The sequence below is a fragment of the Aulonocara sp. 'chitande type north' Nkhata Bay genome, linkage group LG16 (genome assembly GCF_057382095.1).
Source record: "Aulonocara sp. 'chitande type north' Nkhata Bay isolate Kocher_YH1m ecotype deep benthic linkage group LG16, A_spYH_male_GT1.1, whole genome shotgun sequence".
Taxonomy (NCBI): Eukaryota; Metazoa; Chordata; class Actinopteri; order Cichliformes; family Cichlidae; genus Aulonocara; species Aulonocara sp. 'chitande type north' Nkhata Bay.
The window spans coordinates 26,437,250-26,458,101 of NC_141359.1; the positions used below are offsets into that span (position 1 = coordinate 26,437,250).

A 20,852-nucleotide genomic window follows, 5' to 3' on the forward strand; every position below is an offset into this window, starting at 1 on the left:
AGGCCACAGACGTCAGCAGGAGTGCTGTACCAAAACATTAATGGAATGATGGGAAAGATTAGAGAAATAATGCACAAATGAACAGGATTTATGCACCTATGCTGGCATGGGTTTATAAATAAACTGCTCTGAAATCCTCTACACACTGGATTTTGAGTGAAAAGGTCTGTTTGGTGTTTATAAAAACCTAAACAATAAAACCTGACGAAAACCTAGTTCCATAAGAAGATCTGTCACAGAAATTACTGTTACTCATGTAATCACAGATTATCACAGTCAAAAAATCCAGGCAAATGGTACTTCCCCCCTGCACATATCTTAAGCCATTTAAAGACTTAGACCTCATGACTACACAAAGGACGTGGCTGAGGCATCATATGAAATGTGTGAGTTCTCAAAATAATCACGATTCCCTTGGCTAGTCATTTCGTCAGCCAGAGAGGGCAGTTCGTGTGTGTGCTGTACCGTAACGTGGAATGTCGCCCGACTCGGGTGATACCGTTCCCAGTGATGGGAGATGGTAGGGTGCTTCCTCCATGGAGGTCTTCTATAGAGCGGCTCCAGGGCTTAGACTTATCCATCGCAGCCTCTGGGTTGTTCTCCAGGCACTCGCCATCGAAACTGTTGTAACAAGGAACATCTGCATTTACTCGGATTGCTTTACATCTGATGCTGTTTACAGGCTGTGAACAACAGGTCGTCTAATTTATAAGACTGCAATGCCAATGCAATGCAATCAATCTGAATCAGTCTGTGCCGATAAGTGCAAGTTCTCTGCAAAGCATCTGTTAGCAATAATGACTCAACTTAACTGGCTGCCAACTAGTTGTATTCTGGTTGTTCCTGTGTCATTTTGTAGTTAAACACCATCCTGTAGCAGCTAAGTCATTTGGGGAGGAATTTTTGCTTCGAAATTACAAGGTTATGGCTGGACTCTGAATGTAAATTTTAATGTGAATTTTTCTGCATGTAGACAGCAACTGATTTGTGAGTTTCAGTGTTGCCAACTCCTCAGTAAGGAAAATCGCTATTGGTTGTCCTAAAAGTCGCTAGAAGTCGCTGAATGATGTCATCGCCTAATTTGCATAATTGGTCATGCTAATGTAATTGTAACCTACGCTGTTGGAGAGAGAAATAACATCGTGGAAGAGACATAAAGTCAGTAAAAAAAACGTCTTAAATGCATTTAGAATTTATTTAGAACTACAAATTAAATTTATTTTAGCAATTATTGTTTTTTTAATGTCACAATTCCAACCCTGCTCCTTCATCCGGGCTTGGACCGGCAAAAGTGACCCGAAATAGGCACTCTGGTGGAGTTACTTTGTGTGTGTTCATAAGTAGTTTTAAACGTTGTGGTCCACAAAACAACATAACGGTAAAAGAAGAACTGACTGCGTTACAGTCAGTGCGGGAGCCCTGCCCTGATAGCAGCTGGGGGAGGACTATCCTCTGCCTGTGAGCGCTTTGGCACGGGCGAGGTGCCCACCGCAGCACCCGCTGCTTATTGAGAGGAGCAATATGCGCTTTCACGTCAAAAAGTCCGTTTTAGGAAAAAAAAAATTTCCTTGGTGTGACTGTAGCATGAAGTAGTTATTTCCTACTACTACAACCAAATCAATACATCGTGTCTGATACACACTTTTTTTTTTTTAAATTTGTTTAACCATGCTTACATGGTTAAACAAAAGTGCAAGTGGCACTTTTGTTTAACCATGTAAGTGCCACAGAAGTGGCACATTGGAACTATGCTCTGCAAAGTGTATGAATTAGCATATTGCTATCATGTTATGAGCAATGTACATGTAGTCATAAGCATTCCTAAAACAAAAATATATTTTTTTCTAGATGTGGGTGTAAATTCACTGAGGACTACAGCAAGGAAAACATGCAGTAAATTTTGAAGCAGTGGCATTAATAGGAAGTGAAAAATGCTGATAATTAGCCAGACTCTTGCTAAGCTAATCGAATGATGCTAGGCTAGCCAGCAGATTTTTAAAAAAGCCACACTGACCAACCGATAACAGATGAGGAATCCATTAGTAAACCACAAACCCTGCTTCTGCCTATAACATATCCAAACATAACATATGCAATCTTATTATTTTATATATTAGGGCTAATTATAATTATATATGAGGCTAATTCTTTTAAAAGTAAAAAAGTGTTCAACTCCATGTTTAAAAAAAGGTAACAAATGTTTTAAAGGGTTTTCGTGTTAGACATGATCCTGTATATTAGAAAAAAGCTCATGTTTTGTTGTAGTTGGCACAAACTATGGAAAGCTGCTTGTTAAATCATACCTTTTATGATCTATTTCAGTTTTTAGACTGGTCCTTTGACTTTAATTTGCTGCTGCAGTGGTACTGTGTAAACACAATTTTACGGCTAACCATTCATAATTTCGACAGACTATAATAACATATGGTGAAGTGGAGTGGTGAATTAAAAATTTAACTGTGTGGCACTCTGGGCCTGAACAGCGACTCTGTGAGTGACTAATAACCACACTGTCAATCCATGAATAGAAGCATATGGTTAGCATAACACACAGTGCCTATGTGTCAGCACTGGGCGTCGAGTGACTCAGTGTTTCTGACAACCGGGCAGCAGCGACGGTGGTGCTGGCCCTGTGTGGAGATGCATCAGCGGTTGTGCAGAATAGCATCGTTGTGTTGATTATGAGTTCTGCATATAGACCATTGTGGTGCAAGGAGAAAGAGCTGCTGGAGACTTACGTGACAGCATACTGTGCGAAAGAAAGATAGTCCACCAGCACATCCAGGCCTTTGTTCTCTTCATTTAGGAATTCTCGTACCCACCTGACGAGAAGTGTAAACTATTAAACCAAAAACACTTCAAATGTGTTAAATTAATTGACAATTACAAATTAGGCAAGTTAAAGCAGGACAGTTGTGAGCCTAAACTGTAAAATAGAAAGATGGAAAGGGAGAGTAATACATTGCTTTTAAGAGTACACGGTATTTTAAAAATGTTTATTATCCAGTGCTCTCCATAATGTTTAGCACAAAAACACATTTTTTGTAGTTTTGCCTCTGCACACAGTGGGTTGTAAATCAAAGAATCAGTACGTGATTGAAGTGCAGACTTTGGGCTTTAATTCAAGGGGTCTTACAAATATTACACCCATTTTCATTCACCCAATTTTCAAAGGTTTAAAATTAATGGGAAAGACTAACATAAATGTGAAGACTCTTTTTAACCATTTAAAGCCTGAACCATTAAATAATTGCCAGAAAATTCAAATATTTTATTGAACCTTATGACAATATTAATTTGCATATATGAGTTTTATTTGTATAATTTTACTACATCTGGCATTTTTTTCCATTTATTGCTTAAAAAATACAATTTTTGTGCAATTCTTTCAGGTTTCAGTATGAGAAAAAAAATATCACACTGATTATGTAATCGTTTAAAAAATGCAAAAAAAAAACCCCAACCCAAGTCTAGAATTCACCACCAAATTCTGCATTTCCTCCCTTGAGATCCTTAATTGAAGCCACCTTCAGTTGATGCTTGTCTGTGGGTCTCTCTGCATTCAGTACTTAGTAATGGAAAAGCATGCTCTGTTCGGTTGAGATCAGCCAACTGACCATTGAAAAATAATCTGTCTGGTACAAAAAAGTCTGAGCTGTTTTGCAGCATTTGGCTGAATCTGAGCAGAGTTTAGTTCTGTGCACTTCAGAGTTCATCCTGCTTCTTCTATCAGCAGTCATATCATCACGAAGCACTAGTGGCCTGGTTCCACTGGCAGCCATACACGCCCATAATTGCATAACACTGCCTCCACCATATTAGATGTGATATCTGTTCTCTCTTCCTCCACACTTTTCTCTTGCTGTCATTCTGATACAAACTTGTTGGTTAACCTTGTTTTATCTGTCCGAATAATTATTTTTCTGAACTCTGAAGGCTCTTTTAGATGTTTCCTTGCAAAGTCTAATCTGACCTTCCTCCTCTGGAGTATAATCAGTGGTTTACAACACAAACTATATACTATATTTCCATTCATGAATGCGTCTCTTGATTGCAGGCCTTGACAATGATACGCCTACGTCCTCGAGAGTGTCCTTGACTTGGTTAGATGTTGTAAAGGTTCTTTTTTTAACCATGGAAATAATTCTGTCATCATGCATTTTAGCTGTGGTCTTTCAGGTGTTTTGGTGTTGCTCCCTGATAGATTTATTTTGGGTTTTTCTGCCTAATTTTGGCTTTACTCATTTGCAACAACATCTCTTTGTGCCTCATATTAGAAATCAAATCTTTGTCCCGAACATTACGTATAACACATTATGTGCAATTAGTTTTTTCTAAACATTCTTCCCGGGCTGTAACCTGGCCTCGGTAGATGTTTTCAGATTATTCACCCTGTCTCTCCTCCTTTGCAGAGAAGAATTGCATTGACCATTTCAAAGCTTCCTGGCTCAGAGAAACAAACGTGTTCACAAACACGCAAATAGAAACTCATTATTAATCTTTTATGTATTTATTTCTCTATCGCTCACACACACTGATAAAGACAAAGCTGAAGAATGATCAAAAGCCCTTTATCGCTTTCCTTACAGCCACTACAGTGGGCCACCCATCCAGCGCTTTGCCTGCTTTCTAGTTTTCATTCTGCACAGAAAAGCTGAGCTTTTCACAGGAAAGCTCCCACCACCTTTGGTATATGCTGCTCTCCTTTCGTATTTATAAGCACTGTTAGCTGAATCACAGAGGATCTTTATTTAATCGCGTCTTGTGGAGGTGCCGTTTCGTTTTATTGGTCCCACAACTGCTTCGATGGGGCTGATTGCTCAGCGATTAAGTAAATTTGTAGGGCATACACATAATGACACAGGCAGGCTTCAGAGTGGTAGTGCGCTGATGAAAGCTAAACTGCTTTAAAAATCCACTAGCTGCTTCTTTATTAGCTCCCCTGTGGTGTAACTACATGGGACTGAAAAAGACTAACAAGATTGTCCAGTGAACTAGTGCCTAGTGGGGTCGGTGGTGGTTTAAGTAGGCTCGGGGGTGTGGTCTCATAGTAATTATTACCAAAGGACCCTAACTAACAATCCTCCATTCACTGCATGTTGGTGACCAAGTCAGAAGCAGGCTCACATCAGCAGTGCTTATAAAGGGACAATCTGTCTATTATACACAGCCTGCATAATTAATATCTGTTAACCTCTGACACTGTGTTCCAACATCATCAGTCGCTTCTACCCTCCCAATCTCCCTTTCCCTGTCCTTTTGCTATTATGGTACCGCCTCATTGTTTAATCTAGATTAGTGAGACTATTTGTGTAATCTAGTTACCAACAATAAGGTTTCTAAAATAACTTTATCCTTGTAAACATAGCTTCAGCTCTGAAGGCGGACATCGTCTCTGGCTGTGGTTGGAACGTATTTTTGGTTTGAAGAGCAGAATTTGACTATTGTGTAAACAGCGTGTAGGAGTGTGAGAGACAGCGTTGTCAGACACATGAGATAACTTACGTGAGTGTCGCTGACATGGACACACTGAACTAAAACAATATGTGTGTGGGAGGCAGGAAAAGAGAAAACCAGAGAGACTGAGAGATGTAGTTTAGGATATAGAGTATTGTTGCTGTTACAACAGCCTGTGGGCAGCGGATGTTCTCAGGGTTGCTTCATCCAATCCTCGACAGGGTGTCCATGTCTTCTGTGACCATCCAACCCACCATTCTGCTTTGAGTTGCTAACTTTCATTACTCGTACAGTAAATCCAGGTGCCTCATTCACAAGCAGCACAGGTTTTCCACAAGGTTATACTAAAAATATTCACATCTCTTAAGCACGGCCGTGAATCATTCTCCATTGAAGCCCACAATACTAGTTTTGGTCTCTATCGCATATTTTACTATGTAATAACATGTAAATGGTGGTGTATTTATAGTGTAACCCATTTAAATTTTATTAAGGCTTAAAGTAGTGCATTATTAGAGACTTAGATACCACTTTTGGGTGACGCGCAGGTGCTGCAAGCTGACTGCAAGGCCTCACCTCAACAAACTGGAGTCAAGGAAATGTACTCTTTTTTTTCTTTATTATCTTAAAGATTTGTTGTCATTTTTGACTATTGCAGAAATGCAGAAGACAGTAAAGTTCGGAGAAGGGAGGGGACATATAGCAAATGACCGAGGCGCATATTCAAACCGCGGGTCGCTGCACTGCAGCCACGCGGCACGTGGTCGCCGACTCTTTTAAAATGGACCTTTCAAACATGTTTGTTGTGCTGATGCTTTTTACTATGTAATTATCTGACAGATAGCATGGCTTGCTGTGCAGGTAATGGTACTAACAAACCATCCAAAAAGTCTGCTCTCCTGTGTTTGTGAGTGAAATTCTTGTATTTTCTCTGCAGTCTAATTCAATCAGACACAAAAAACAATCCACAGGTGAACGTTTTTAATAGGAAAGCAAAGCGACTGGGAATCTGTGTCTTTAAAAGAAAAACTTTGAGCTCCATTCAAATTCAGGTCTGTGTGTTCTATTGTGCAGAAGAGTGGGTCTGCTCTAGCTCTGCATATTTTTTACACATTTTGTCCTCTTCCAAACTTTAAGCCATCAGCAATAACCAACTATCATTTACACTCGCTTTATGCTAATATTTTCAAAGAGGAAGCAGTGCTCTTGAACCGCTCCCTTTAAAGTATGAACATTTCAAAGGATAGCTGCTTTCGGCTGCTTCCTTGCCACAAGGGGTCGCCACACCAGGTAGCGCTGCATGTTTGAGTTGACACATTTACACCAGATGCCTTTCCTGGTGCAACCCCAAAGGGGATTTGTATGATTATACCTAATTACAAGAGTCTCTAACCCTTGTTTTGGTTGCTATTTGTTTCTCTAGTACTGCAGTAATAACCTCTTAATTCTTTTAACCAAGCAAAGAATATTTTCTGCTTAGCTGACAAGCAAAAGAAAATTAAACTGTAAATTTTTTTATGTCTCTTTCTAAATGTTTGCACCATCTTCATTTATTTAAGTAGTAATAGAAGTCTCCTGAATCCAACATGTCCCAGAATCCAGTGGGACTCATTAATGTCGAGCAGGCCATCGTTATCCTCATACAGGGTCTCTAGTTAGTGACTCGAGCCCTGTGATCTTCAGCAAGACAAAACACTGAGACCTTGTATGACTCTCACCGAGATATTGATCTTTCCTCAAGGCTAAACATACAGCACTGAACCAATAACAGCTGCAGCCAGTCGAGGCTTGTTACCCTGGAATACCAGAAAATGCAGATGAATGCATCATTGTTTTATCTGTTACAACATCAGTATCTCTTTAGCAACCGTATCAATACGTCTCCAGAATCGCAGACTAGCGAGCAACTATTGCAAGAGAAATGTGTTTCCCCTCCAGACGCCGTTCATGTGTCAGCTGCCCGAAACAATCAATTGATTCATCTTTTCTTCGTCGCCACATGGCTTTCGATGTAATATTAGGTCAGAGCACAGATAGGAATGGGGGATGGTGGTGGTTAGTGTCAGTGTCTGCGTCTCCGGGTGTCTGGAATGCCAGACTTTTCCCCTTAAATCTAATATAGGCAGGTCGCGGACATGCAACGCTACACAAGCCTCGCGCACTTTCTGCAGTGACTCACCCTATATGATTGGTCCGTAACGAAATTTCCAGTTCTCTCAGGACCTGGGTGGACTCCTGTACTCGTCGTCTGAATTTCTGAAGGAGGAAAGAAAGTGGGGGAGGTAAAGTTTCATCATACTCCTGTAAATCAACATGTGGTAGCACAGAGATATTTTGGCTGGAGAAAGCTTTGTTTCTGACAGAAAGGTCAGACAAACAGACAGAAGGAACCACATTGGCATTTAGATATAAAAGCAGGCAGCCTGCACACTGATTACAAAATAAAAGAATGAAAGAGGAGATGGAGCTGTTCCCATAGGTTTCTAAATGATGCTTTTATTTGCCAGTAACCAATAAAGAGGCTAAACAAGAAGGCCAGCTGAGTCATTGGAAACTGTGAAAGTGCATGAGTTGGATTTTTTTTTTTTTTTTTATCCACTTATGTTGTTTCTGTTTGCTCATGTTGGTTCTGTAAATAGCAATAATCCCTCCTGGAAGCAGCATGATAAAATCAAGTCACCTAATTGGCTACCTCTCAAGCCTGGCCAGGAGCAGTAGCAGCTACATAAACACACACACACACACACATTCTCAACCCTGTTACTGTGGCTACAGACAGAAGACAGCACGCAGGAAGCTGTGAACTAACTAGTGAGGGAAAGAGAAACGAGAGAACAGAGAAGATGAGCGGGTTCCTCTTTTCTTTCATCCTCTAACGGGAGGTGTTCTGCAAAACCAAAAACAAAAAGGCCCTTCAGGCTGTTATACAATCACAGGAACAAAACAAGAGAAGTGAGTGACCAGTGATGATCAAACAGCCTCACAGTGCAACAGGAGGGCGGGGAGGATCCCTGATCAGAGAGCGGGACAGAGAGGGGGAGAGTAAAAGTGTTACATCAGAGGAGTGAGGAGGAGAGGAGGGGAGAAAATTGATTGTATAATAGAGCACTGGCACTGGAGTTTGAAACACAGTGTGTCAAAAGGTGAAAACACCATCTCATATCCCGTTGCCGTCTTGTTAATAAAAACTTCAGAAGAGTGTAATCGGAGCGGTGCTTGAACTCAGGCAATTTCCAGTGTTGGAAAGAGCTCGTGAAATATCACCAAACACAAACGTGTGACTGCAAGTTAAAGTTTTAGAGGGAGGAGAAAATGTTAGCATTTGCTCTAAGAGATGGAGAAAGATATTAAAAAAATAAAGGACAGGAGAGGAAGATAAGAAAATAAGGACTGCTCAGCAAGGAAAATTTGATATACTGGAAATTCAAGTTTGGGTAGATTATAAATGTTGCTTTAAATATCTTTTTTTAATCAGTTATTGGATCGAACTTACTTAAGTTGAATGACTTAAAAAAACAATTTAAAGTATATAACTTTTGTATTATTTAAACATTGCATGAGCATGATCTGCAGTTTAGTGCATGTTAAACTAGTTCGTTTCCAGTATTGTGATGAATTTTGCACTAATGCAGCGTATTGGACTGTTATAGGGCAAAATGGGGTGTTTATGGCCGATGTTTGGTTACATCGAGGGTCGTTGAATTCAGTCAAATCCACAAAGAGCACACAGCAGCTGCGCAGGTCAGCTGATCACATCCTGTATGCAGAAAAAACGAGGTCAGCGGAAGTGCAGGCAATCCTCATGAGACTAAAGCAAATACAGTTTTTTCTGCTGTTCTCCATATGATGTCACTGAGAGTGGATATCCCTAATATGGTCATCTTGGGCCGATAGCTGTGGTTGAGAAGAGAAGAGAAGAGAAGAGAAGAGAAGAGAAGAGAAGAGAAGAGAAGAGAAGAGAAGAGAAGAGAAGAGAAGAGAAGAGAAGTCCATCGAGGGTTGGAGGGCCTAGTCACTTTCCATGATGCGTTTGTATCAGGGGGGGAAACGAAGCTCAGTCCCACGTTAACCTATTATTAACATTCACAAGAGCTGTTCCCATAGCTATGACCTGTGTCTTTGGGCTTAGGCGGCGTGTGTCTGGAACATGAGGAGATGAGAAACAGAGTGTTTTTATTAGGGAGGAGTCGTTTGTGCGCTTGTGTGGAAAGCCGAGCAAATTTTGGGAGAACTGCGCAGGCTCTCGGAGCCCCCACCAAACACCCCGCACTCCACACTTTAAGTGCTACCAGCTGCAACACGGAGAAAGCAGGAAGAGAGAGGAGCAGACAGTGGGGAGGGAGGGCGAAGACGACACGAGGGGAAATGAGAAAAAGGAGGAGACGCGGAGGGAGAAGTGAAAGGGGAAAGCAAGCGCATGGAAAGCACTGAAACCGTAGAGAAGGGAGGGTAAAAATGGGAGTTTTTAGGGAAGTGTGAGCTCAGGAGGGCTCATCCTGGAAACAAATCAATAGCTGATACATTCTTGGGGACTAGTTGGACTGCAGCTCTTCCTCCTTGGCTGCCTATTGGTTGAGAGCTGCCTCGAGGAATGCACCGGAGCCTGCCTATGGAAAAGCAGAGGCAATGACCTCCAGCTCTCTCACAGTGGCACAAAGTGGCAATTGTTTGAGCTTGAAGAAAAGGGGGATGGTGCAGGAATGTAGAAAGAAGCCCATAACTCTTTCTTTTCCTCCACACTCTCTCATGCTTTTTTTGTCTCTCACTCTCTCATTCACTGTCCATCTCTTTCAAATCCCCCAAACCTACCCCTTTAACCCGCTCTATTATTCACTATTTCTTGTTCCCTCCCTCGCCATTACCCGACTCACTTTCTGTTTTCATTTGATTCCCCTGTGCCTGACCACTTGAGGTTTCCAATCAGGGCAAAGAACAGGCAAAGACTTTCCAAAATCCCACATGGCCCACTCAGCCTATGAGACTAATCGGTAAAAATATGATGGTAAATAAATAAAGAGAGCTTTGTTTTATTTAAAGGGGTTTAATATAGATCAGTTAGTCATGTAGACACAGATGACTTTAAGATAAAGAGAAAAGAAGGAGGATGCGACTTGAACCAACAACGAGTGTGCTGAGTGTTTAGACACCAACTCCTTCAAGTATGGCACTGTGGAAAATTTGCTTAGTCAAATTTTACGGGAGATTTGGAGGAGAAAGTTGAGACACCAAATTTAAAGCTGCAACCAGGAGGTGGACAGCTCAGCCTTGCTTACAATTACACCTACTAGCACCACTAAAGCTCAATCAACAACATTGTTTTTGACACCTCAGCTTTAGGCGGATAAAAAAAAAGTTAATTTGAGAGCTTAAAAAGTGCTTGTAGGTGGATTTTGTTACCTTCAGCCAGAACCAGGCTTATGCATTTCCTAGCAACTACAGCTAAACAGATTTATTACACACCTGAAAATATTCTTCCGGTTCTCTTATGAGATAAGAAATGTGAAAATTAAACACAGTGATAGCCAGTAACTACCTCATACTAGGCATTCATGTGTGAAAACTTCAGCAGCATGTGTGAAGGAAGGGAAGAGGAGTACTTCTCCATCTATAGTTTCACAGTCGGTGTCAGTTACCGAGGCAGATTTATACTAGCTGTCAACAAACCTGCACCTCTACCACTGACACAGCCTTTCAGTGTTTTGTCTATCATGTCTCCTTTGACATGCGTCACTTTCTTTGTGCTTTCTGCCTTTATCAGATCTTCTATAAGTGCAATCTCTCAGGCATTACATTAGCCAGATAGGTGAAGCAGTCTCTGTGACGGTCGATACTCCAGATCAGCCTAGTTAGCTCTTTATCGTCACCATCTAACATGCTGCAAATGCAGTTCTTTGTGCCAAAAAGCAAACAAAGTCCCAGCCTGGCAAGGCCGAGAACTAGGAGTCAAACTGCTGAACTTATCATTGAAAAGCATATATTTTGCAGCCTAAGCCACCATCACCAGTCAGTCTTAACCTGAGTGGTTGTAAATTAAACTAGCATTCAAAATGCTCTTAAAATTCTGTGAGAGCCTCGTATTATTGAACTGTCAGCATTTCAACAATTTAGGTGTACTAGGAGACGCAGTATGTGCAGAGAAAACTTTTATCGCATTAATTTTATGTTCTTTCTCTTTAAAGATTATTGAAGCTACTCTTTCATTCCTGACTAAGCTGCATAATTTACCATTAGGAGTCACTCCTCACTGTACCCATTAATAACGCTGATTTTGGCTACACACAGAGAATGTGCTGTCTGGGGTATTTTCTTGCACCAATAAAACATTTCTGCTCCTCTTTTTACCTTAGTCATCACAGCTTTTGTTTGTGCTGCTCTAGCTAACCAGTTGTGCTTTAACATCTTAACTCCAGTCAATCCAAATTGAATTATTCAGCGATTTGTTGTTATTCTGGCAGAGTCTTCTGGTTAATTTGTTTATCACAGACGCTGGTCTCCCAACCTTCCCCCCACAGCTCGCTCAGCAAGGCCAAAAAGACTTCATTTTGGCAAACCCTTAGAGCTGGCTGATACTTGTCTTCACGAAGCTCCTCCTTTTACTCCCTTCTCCCTTCCAAGCTGCCAGGAAAACAACCAGAACTGGCTGCTCAGATGACATAAGACCATCTTTATCATGTTGCTGGGACGCTCCTGATCTCTTCAGTTAGTCCCTGCTATGCTACAAGGTGATGTGAGTGCAGCGCTTCATGTGACTGCGTCGCTCTGCATTCAAGTAGCTTGTTTCAAACTTTTATTTCTCCATTGCTCTTTCTGGCAGTGCATGGTGAGTGCAGAGCATGCCCTCAGCCACAGAACAGCAGTGGCCAGTGGTTTTCTCAAACCCGGGCGGTTCCAGATAAACAACTGTCTCCTTTCTATCTAAGTCACTCTGATGCCCGTTTTGCAACTAGTTCCCAGGTTGTCTCCTCCAGAACTCATGTGCACAATTTTTCCTCAGTTGTAGAGATATCCTGGACAAGAGATAGAGGGGTCAGAGGGGAAGGAAAAGCCACAGCGCTGAAACGGCCAGTGGAACAGGGAAGCATGTTTTAGCAAGGCCACTCACCTTTCTTGTGACCGCTGGATCTAGATAACTCCTCAGCTTTTGGAGGTACGTGTGAGGCGGGTTTTTCACTTGGAATCGCTCCTGTAAAAAGGAACAAAAAACAAAAATACTGAAATGAGCAGGGGTGGGAGGAAACAAGACGAGAGGAAGAGGAGAACAAGAGCACAGGGCAGAAGCTAAACATCTGGACAGTTCTCGTGTAACAATAGTGGAAGTTATATTCACAGTTTCACAGTTTTGTTTGACAGAGCCACTTTGTTCATTCAGATGACTGCACACACACAGACACACACACCACAGCCTCACAAGTCTGAACTCATGGCTAGTAAACAGCAACCAGCCTTTATATGCAAAACAAATTTCACTGATGATCTTTTCATTAATTTCAGCGTGCTGTAAAGAGCTGCCTGCCTGAGAACTGTGGCCACACCTGGCTACATGAATGTTTAAGTCTCCCAAGTTCAACCAGCAAGACTTTTGACGCCAGACCATTATATACGATGCTCTAAATATATACGATACAGCAGATTAGTGCTGGATTTGGATCATTGTGTTGAGCAGGAAAGAGCGTTTGGATCAGGCTGAGTGCCGCATCGTAGCCCACACTGCATCAGTTTGAGACTGCAGGCCATATCACAGAAAGGAAAATGTGTTCTTCATGCAGTGCGGTCACATTTCTCCAGTGTTCTTCCTAATTTTGAATGCTCTGATCTTGTATAGATTTATAGATCGGGAGGTGATATAGATCGGCGGCTCGTTTCACTTACTAGCAAGAATATTTAAAAAGAAAAAAGAAAGAAAGTTACTGTCCAGCGTCAGATTCCCCAAAAAGAGGAGCGAGAATTTAGCAGGCAGTGACAAGAACTTGATCTCCCAGTGGCTTTCCTCTAACGGACAGCCATATCTCTTCAAACAAATGTAACAGGATACAGTGATTCTGATCTCGTTAAAGGTCAGCGACAGTTACAGGTTGGCCGTACATGTGTGCGAATTACTGGAACACATACACTTGCAAACCTCCCTCACTGGTAACCAAAAGCCATCCATATCACATGCTTTTATGCAAACAACTTCAAACTGTCAGCTTCATCAGCGCAGTATTTGCTGTGCCGCTTTTGTCATGAATCACATCCTGGAAAGGTGTCCACCCTCCGCACACAGATACAGAGAACGGATCGACAACATCACATTTGTCACTGCCACAGGGTCTGTCGCATAAAAACAGGAAAGACGAGAGAGCTGTCAGGAAAAAGAGCCGGCTCTCAGCAGACAGCAACACGCAGGCGGACAGCTCTAAAGCTTGGAAGCTCGAGCTGGAGAGTCTGCAAAATAACGAGCGAACGGTACGGTGCAAATCATGACGAGCGCAAAGACCTGTGAGGTGTGTAAATACCTCACAAATATAAAAGTGTGAATTTATAAAGACCGGTGAAATCACAGTGAGCAAATATGTTTGGTATGTAGAGGAATATAAGCGGGTTTCAACATGCTACGTGGCAATGAAGAGTCCAGAATAGCAGGTTTAAGTTAAGTTTGAGCAGTGATCTTTACTTCCTGCTCTACATCTGAGAAACCTTTTAAAATTAGAGTTGCCAACCAGTTGTTGTACTCTCACAGCGACTCATCTATATGAACTACGCCTCTCTACAACGCTCCGATGGCTAGAAATAGATCACAACCACAGCATTCGACTGGGAAGAGTTGATCGTGCCGATCTCCCTCTTTGTACTCGGGATGTTTTAACCTTGCGTTCACCTCAAGAACAACCTCAACAATTTATCAATATTTCATAAATCCTCATAATTGCTGGAAAGAAAACGTTTAATATTTCATCCGCAAGGGCTGTTTTCCAGAGGGGGTGTGTACCTGTCGTCTCTGCTTCTCTCTGTTGCCATGGTTACATTAAGGGCTTCACTGTAGCTATGACACAGAAAGTAACTTAGTCCCACAGCTGCCTGCAGTGTCATGGGTATAGGTTTATTTTGAAAACAAAAAATGAATAAAGAACTGGAAGAACTGGGTTAGCAATATTCTTTGATGTCAACAGTAAAACTGAGGAAAATGCATTATTTCATTCTATAACTTCAACCTAATACCAAACAAAGTGTAGGAAAGAGATGGAGCATACTTTCAAATGACTGATGTCCACCTTTATTGTCTGAGCAGGTTAAGCTTCTAAATTTGGTTTTCCAAATGTAACCTTTCTCATAAGAGAGAATTATATAACTAGATGTTATATCTGACAGGATTAAAAGCATTACCATAGTAAATCTATATTTAGATGAATTTACTGTGGTTTTTTCCTTGCTAATTTCAGTACCACACAAATTCATTGCTGTAACTTTCCTGCGCTGAAAATTAGTTTCCTTTCAGAACCGATTTTCTGGCTGGAAAAATTTCCACCATAGTTTTCCAGCTCAAAGTGGTCTGTCTCAAGGTTCCCATCCTCACAGAAAGGATAAGAAACTTTAAATTCACAATATAAAACGTTTATTATGAACATGAACTGTGGCGAGCATGTTCCCTTCTTCTGTGCGTGACCATCGAGAAGCCAAGACTGTCAGCAAAAATCACCGGGCAACGTTTAGCTTCAATGAAAGCGACTATTTTTACTTCAACTGTGACAGTTTGCAGTCAGCCCCATGAAGATCTCTGACTGCTGGTCAGCAGTCTGGTGGTTTCTCTCTGTTACAGTTCCTCTCAGGGTCAGTAACTATCAATACAGTTTTTGGTGGGTGGTGGTCTTGATCTTGTCTCTGTTTTTCTCCTCTGTTCAAGGAGGCAGAAAAACTTTCTGGCACAGAGGTTGCGGACTGAGTAGAGCGCTCAGACCACAGCTCATTGCACAACGTGCACCCTCTGTTATTTCCTACACGCAGCACTGACGCCAATAAGAGGCTGAGTTTTTTCAACTAGCTAAGTGATGTGCGCTCCCTGCTGTGCCACTTAACCCACTTGACCAAGGAAGCCAGGGTGGCGTGTAAAGATGGCAAAAGGCTTACTGGATAAAGGCAGGGCAATGGAGCATGAGTGTTGCGGTCACGACACACAGTGGGGTGGGACCTTCTCCTAGATTACACGCTCAGCTGACAGTCCAGACAGCACATATAACATCATTCTGTGTGAACCTTACCCAGATGTTTTCAGCATTTAAAATGATTTAGTAATTAAGCAGCTACAATCAATTAAATGTGACTTATGCAGCAGCTACATCGGATCACATCATTTAGATGAGTGGCTGATGCTCACCTGATCACAGATCAGTTCCCACTTCTTCTCATTGTCATACTGTCGCAAGAGCCGCGCTTTGTCTGGAGGAAGATTCATTGAGTTCTGAAAGAGAGAGAAAGGTCCCAGTTAATCAAAACGATGATCAATGTAATGAATAAATACCATCATTAATCCCAAACATAAAATCAAACTAAGAAACCTGTCATCATTGGTAAGATGCAAGCATCTATACACTATACTCTGCACCAACAACATCAGGGTGTCCGTGGCTCCCAAAGAGAGTAATTAAGAGATTGCAAGCTTAATGGACCTCTGACCTAACAGCTGGTTACGGGCTCTCTCGTTGTTAAACATAGCAATGAGCAGGCAACAGAAGAGTTACATTAGCCAAAGTGTGAGTGAAGATCATTAGGGAAAGGTCGCCAAAAATGTTTACATGTGCTCTTCCCTCCTGTTCATTTGGGATAATCCAGCTGTAAATGAAACTGACCCCTCCCTAAGGCGTCTTAGAGGTTTTACAAAAATGGGCCACAATATATAAATAGAAAACAAAAGGAAAGTTTAGAAGGAAACACAAAAAGTTCCACTCTGTTAAGAAGAAAATATTCTGTTCTGTAAACAAGATTGGACAAACAGCGCACAGAAAAAGATTTTCTATGATTAAGGAAATCTGACCATGAATTTGTTTTCCAACTAATATGTGTGTGTGTGTGTGTGTGTGTGTGTGTGTGTGTGTGTGTGTGTGTGTGTGTGTGTGTGTGTGTGTGTTAGTTTGAGCCTGTTGCTAAGTAGAATTTTTTTTACATTCCTTACAAGATTTTTGCCATCAGTCTACAAATAAAATATCAAGTCTTCCACTAACCAAACAGCTGATGGTTTATCTGTCTTGCCAGATACAGAAATCTGCTGAGGCAGGACAGGTAAACATCTAACCCTGCTTTCTAAGTTACTGCTATGACTCTTCAGCCAGTTATCCCAGGGCAAGAAACGAAGGCGTAAGTACAGAAGTGAGTCTGAAGTAAAGGTGGATGCTCTGAACATCTTTCAGTATTTTGCTTTGAAACTTTTTTTTAAAGCTGTTCCTCTTTGATGAGGTTAAGCAAGTGATTTCCTGTGAAGAGCCTGTTGTTCAGTCACACCTAATGTGACCCATGTGTTGGCGAACACATTAAGACTGAAAATAAGCTTAGATCGTGCAAAAAAACACAACTCTTGCACAACTCTTTCTCTTTATCCGGTTTTACTTTATCGACATCTGCTTCATGTACGAACACCTCTGCAGCTGTCCAAAATGTTGCACTTTCCAGCATTATTCACCACACCCTCGTGTGGATTTAGAAAGGCTACAAACAATTATCTAGCGCTCCCAGTATGCTGCGCAAAGAACATGGAAACACAAGTGCGACCCAGCTGGATACTGGTTAACCAGCTATTCTTATAGAAATAAAACAGAAACACATTAAGAGCACAAAAATAGCATAGAGGTGTATAGCTAAACTGAGTGTTTCTGCAGCTTTCGGTCATAGAGAATACACAATAATACAGATGCACAATACAGCTGTGTGAGAGAGAGCCATTCAGCAAAGAGCAGGGGAAAAAATTAGAAAACATAACCATTAGAGTTGAGGTTGTTTTTCCCATCCACACTGGTTGGGCTGCATCATCTATCAGAGCGGGTACCGCACTCAGCTTCTACTTTTCCTTGTTCTAACGTTTGAGTCTAAGGTTTATTTATTAGCACCCGGCGGCTCTTTTTTACTTCTCATCCGTAAATAATCTGCTCTTTCACGTGATTCGGTTTATTTTGAAAAGTCTCAACAGGATCTTGAGCTTTATTGTGAAAGGTTTATGTGGAACACGCGATGGTGTTACCGTCGTTGTTGCTAACCACAACGCTTAAAAACAGGGGCTTGTCCGTCTGTAGTGTGGTTATATAAAATATAAGAGAAAGAGAGAACTTTAAGAAATTAATATAGCCACTACAGTGACCATCAAAACGATGAAAAAACATTGCCGTAAAGAGTTTATTTTGCGACACCACGAAACAAACAATAGCGTAAAATGAAACAACAGCCCTACTTGCACCACCTATTATTTTTTTTGTTTTGCCTCCTAGAAGACAGACTTCAGCCAGCAGTGTTGGGGATCTTCTGAAAACTGATGGAAATATGAACATAGAAAAGTATCCTCAGAGTCTGATCCACCAAGTATCATCATCTGGAAAGCTTTTGATTTTTCAGCCTAACATTGATCCCAAACAGTGTCAGTGCAGTGAAACCCCGCATGGATAGAACAAACACGGAGTCAAACACTATCAGCCGTGGATTGGCCTCCCCAAACCATGGACCTCAACATTACTGAAACAACCTGTAATCATCTTGGTGACAAATGGAACGAAAGGCAGCCAACATCCAAAGCTCTGAATGTCTTTTAAGAAGCCTGGAGAACTATTCCTGAAGATGACTTAAATAAATTACAAGAAAGCTTGTGTAAGATAGTTCAGGCAGTGTTGAAGAATAAATGTGGTCATACTAGATATTGACTTTCAAACTTGCTAGAATTGCACAAACTATTTTCTCTTATATACTGTTATACACTCTTATATAAATTGTTCACCCCTTTCTCATTTTCCTGGCAAAATAGTAAAAAAAAATAGGGGTGGCTAATGGATATGGTAAAAACTCAGGTTGTAGCCTGTAGATATTTAACTAAAGGAAATTGAATTAGTATTCTGCCGAAGCTTTGAGTCGAATGATCGCTGCTGTGCTGACTGCAGGGAATTGGGAGTCATAAGGGTTCTATTGACTCATTCTGGCTGCTGACCAGATGACTAGGCTTTGTATCCATTCGTCTTCCCTAAACACATTAAAATACAATCTGACGCCTGAGCGGACGGTCACATTAAGTGACAGAAAACCACCAGCGGGTTTACTATGTTACACACAGAAGTGCTTTTACATTTTGGAGAGAGAAACCTGAAGGAGGGTAGACTTTTACTTCTAAACGTCTACCTTGTTTTGTTTGGAATTAAGAGTACCTTTGGCCTGGGTGCTTGTGTGGCTTGGGTGGTTTGCTGAGTCGCTGTGGGTGCACTGAACTGCTTGGTGAGGCTCCAACTAAAGCAAAAGACCACTTCTACCAGCCTTCATTTCATCCCACTGCTAATGAGCTGTGACAAGCACTCAGCTCACTGGGTTACCCCATGTCTACAACCACACTGGTATCTGTGCAACTGTGTTATTAATGGGGTGCAGCTGAGGAGGGCTGGGCAGCTTTTAACCAACACCTGATGGCAGACCACCCTGACGAATACGCACCTAAATTTAACTGGTTAGTAAAACAGTAAAGCATAACAGAAATTTGAGACACAGGCAAACACGCTAAAAGGATGCACTCATTCATGCTGAAAATTAATAATAATCTGATATAAAATGGTGGCAAAGCCATTTTAAGTATTGGTAAAGCAGATGCGTGCAACCAGTGCAGCTGCAAGGACGTTTAAATCCTAAAAAAGCACAATGAAAGGGATTTAGTCAACAAGACAATCCTGTTGGGAGACCCTGACAAAGCATCGGAGACTCCCTCCAGACGGCAACAAAACGCAAACGACAAGAGGGAGAAAAAAAAAATAGTGGAATTCACTGTGCTAGATGACCATCCCCTCTCAGTGAAATGTGGGGTTTCAATGCTCTCCAGCCTCCCTTCATGCTGCCAAAGTCACATTTCATCTCCAAAGCAGCTGTCCCACATCTGTACAGTTACTGAGTGAGTTCCTTTAGAAACAAAGCTGTAGCCTGAACATGAATCCAGGTCATTAATAACTGTCAGTACTGTGGAGACAACGAGCCAGTATGTCGTGCTAAACTATGCCATATTTACTCAGATACAGGGGGCCAATTTTAGTGTAGCTCAACTTTAACAGTTGCTACTAATAACTTTATGCCAATGTTTAACTCACATCAGAACTTATTAGAGCCCACGTATCCTATCATTATCCAGCTTAAGTCATAAAAGAAGTAAAAATAGACTGCTGGCTCAAAGCCCACCAACCACCACTACCTACCAGGAGGTCTGCTCAGGCACAGCCTTCACAGCACAGCTGGCTAGAAAAGCAAACACACAGCCCACATGAAGGACCTGCTTCAGTCAGTAATGCTTCTACAAGATCTAAACTATATTGACACAACTGGCTAACTAACTACTTGCTTTGGAACGTGTCTAAAATGTAGTGTTTTGCACCTTTAGGTGTGCAAACATACACACACACAAACAAAACACACATTTTTATTTCCATTTTCTTAAAACACCCTGCAGGTCTTCAAATGTGTCACAGAACAAACTAGGAGTAAAACATATACTGTGAAGTATACATAAAAATAGTTATAAACTTCATAACGTCTTTGATGGTAACTGCAGTTGAAACATAGATCTGGGATTAAGGAGAAGCACTTGAATTTTCTGTGACAGCCAACAAAAAAAATGATAAAGCACCAATTTTACATCAGATAGAATCCACAACCACATGTTCACATCATCACTCCACATGCTGCCTGCTGTGATCTCACATACCAAGCAATTTTGGCTTGAGCGAATGCAAACAAAAGAGCTCGATCCAACTAGGAAAATCAAGAAACCCTGGTAGACCACCTATTAAAGAAAACATCCACTTTCAGAACATGCTCCACTGCGTTTACTTGTGTTTACTACACAGTAACATGAGACAGAACCTGACAAAAGTGTGCCGTACATCACCTCACTGTCACCAGCTCTCCTCTCAGATATCTTTCAGCGCAGTGATTGGTTTCTCCTTGAGGATTTGGGTTGCCATGAGTTGGTAGCAAACCCACGCTCCCCTCTTTCTTCCTCTGCGTCTACCTTCTCCCTGCTAACGCACCACAATCCAGAAGAACTTAATCTCTGTGTTCAAACCAACAGATGCGGCATAACTGTTTTGTCAGCATTAATGAAACTAATGACCTTAATAGAAGACCCGTCTTTCTGCTGTAAACAACCAATTTGCATCATTCAAAGCCACGTTCCGACCTCTAATCAATTGCTTTTC

At 41.5% G+C, this 20,852-nt stretch overlaps 1 protein-coding gene across 9 annotated transcripts in view; it reads right to left on the minus strand.

The window, feature by feature from the left end:
- The window catches only part of fmnl2a (formin-like 2a), a 48,242-nt gene that overhangs the window by 17,710 nt on the left and 9,680 nt on the right, over window positions 1-20,852 (minus strand). For all 9 annotated transcript variants that reach the window (XM_086267849.1, XM_086267846.1, XM_086267850.1 and 6 more), the window contains exons 2-6: window positions 15,809-15,892; window positions 12,560-12,640; window positions 7,637-7,713; window positions 2,739-2,822; window positions 466-621 (exon numbers count right to left, since the gene is read on the minus strand). In XM_086267849.1, coding sequence (XP_086123975.1) covers window positions 466-621; window positions 2,739-2,822; window positions 7,637-7,713; window positions 12,560-12,640; window positions 15,809-15,892 — 482 coding nt within the window. The remainder of the gene's footprint in view (window positions 1-465; window positions 622-2,738; window positions 2,823-7,636; window positions 7,714-12,559; window positions 12,641-15,808; window positions 15,893-20,852) is intronic.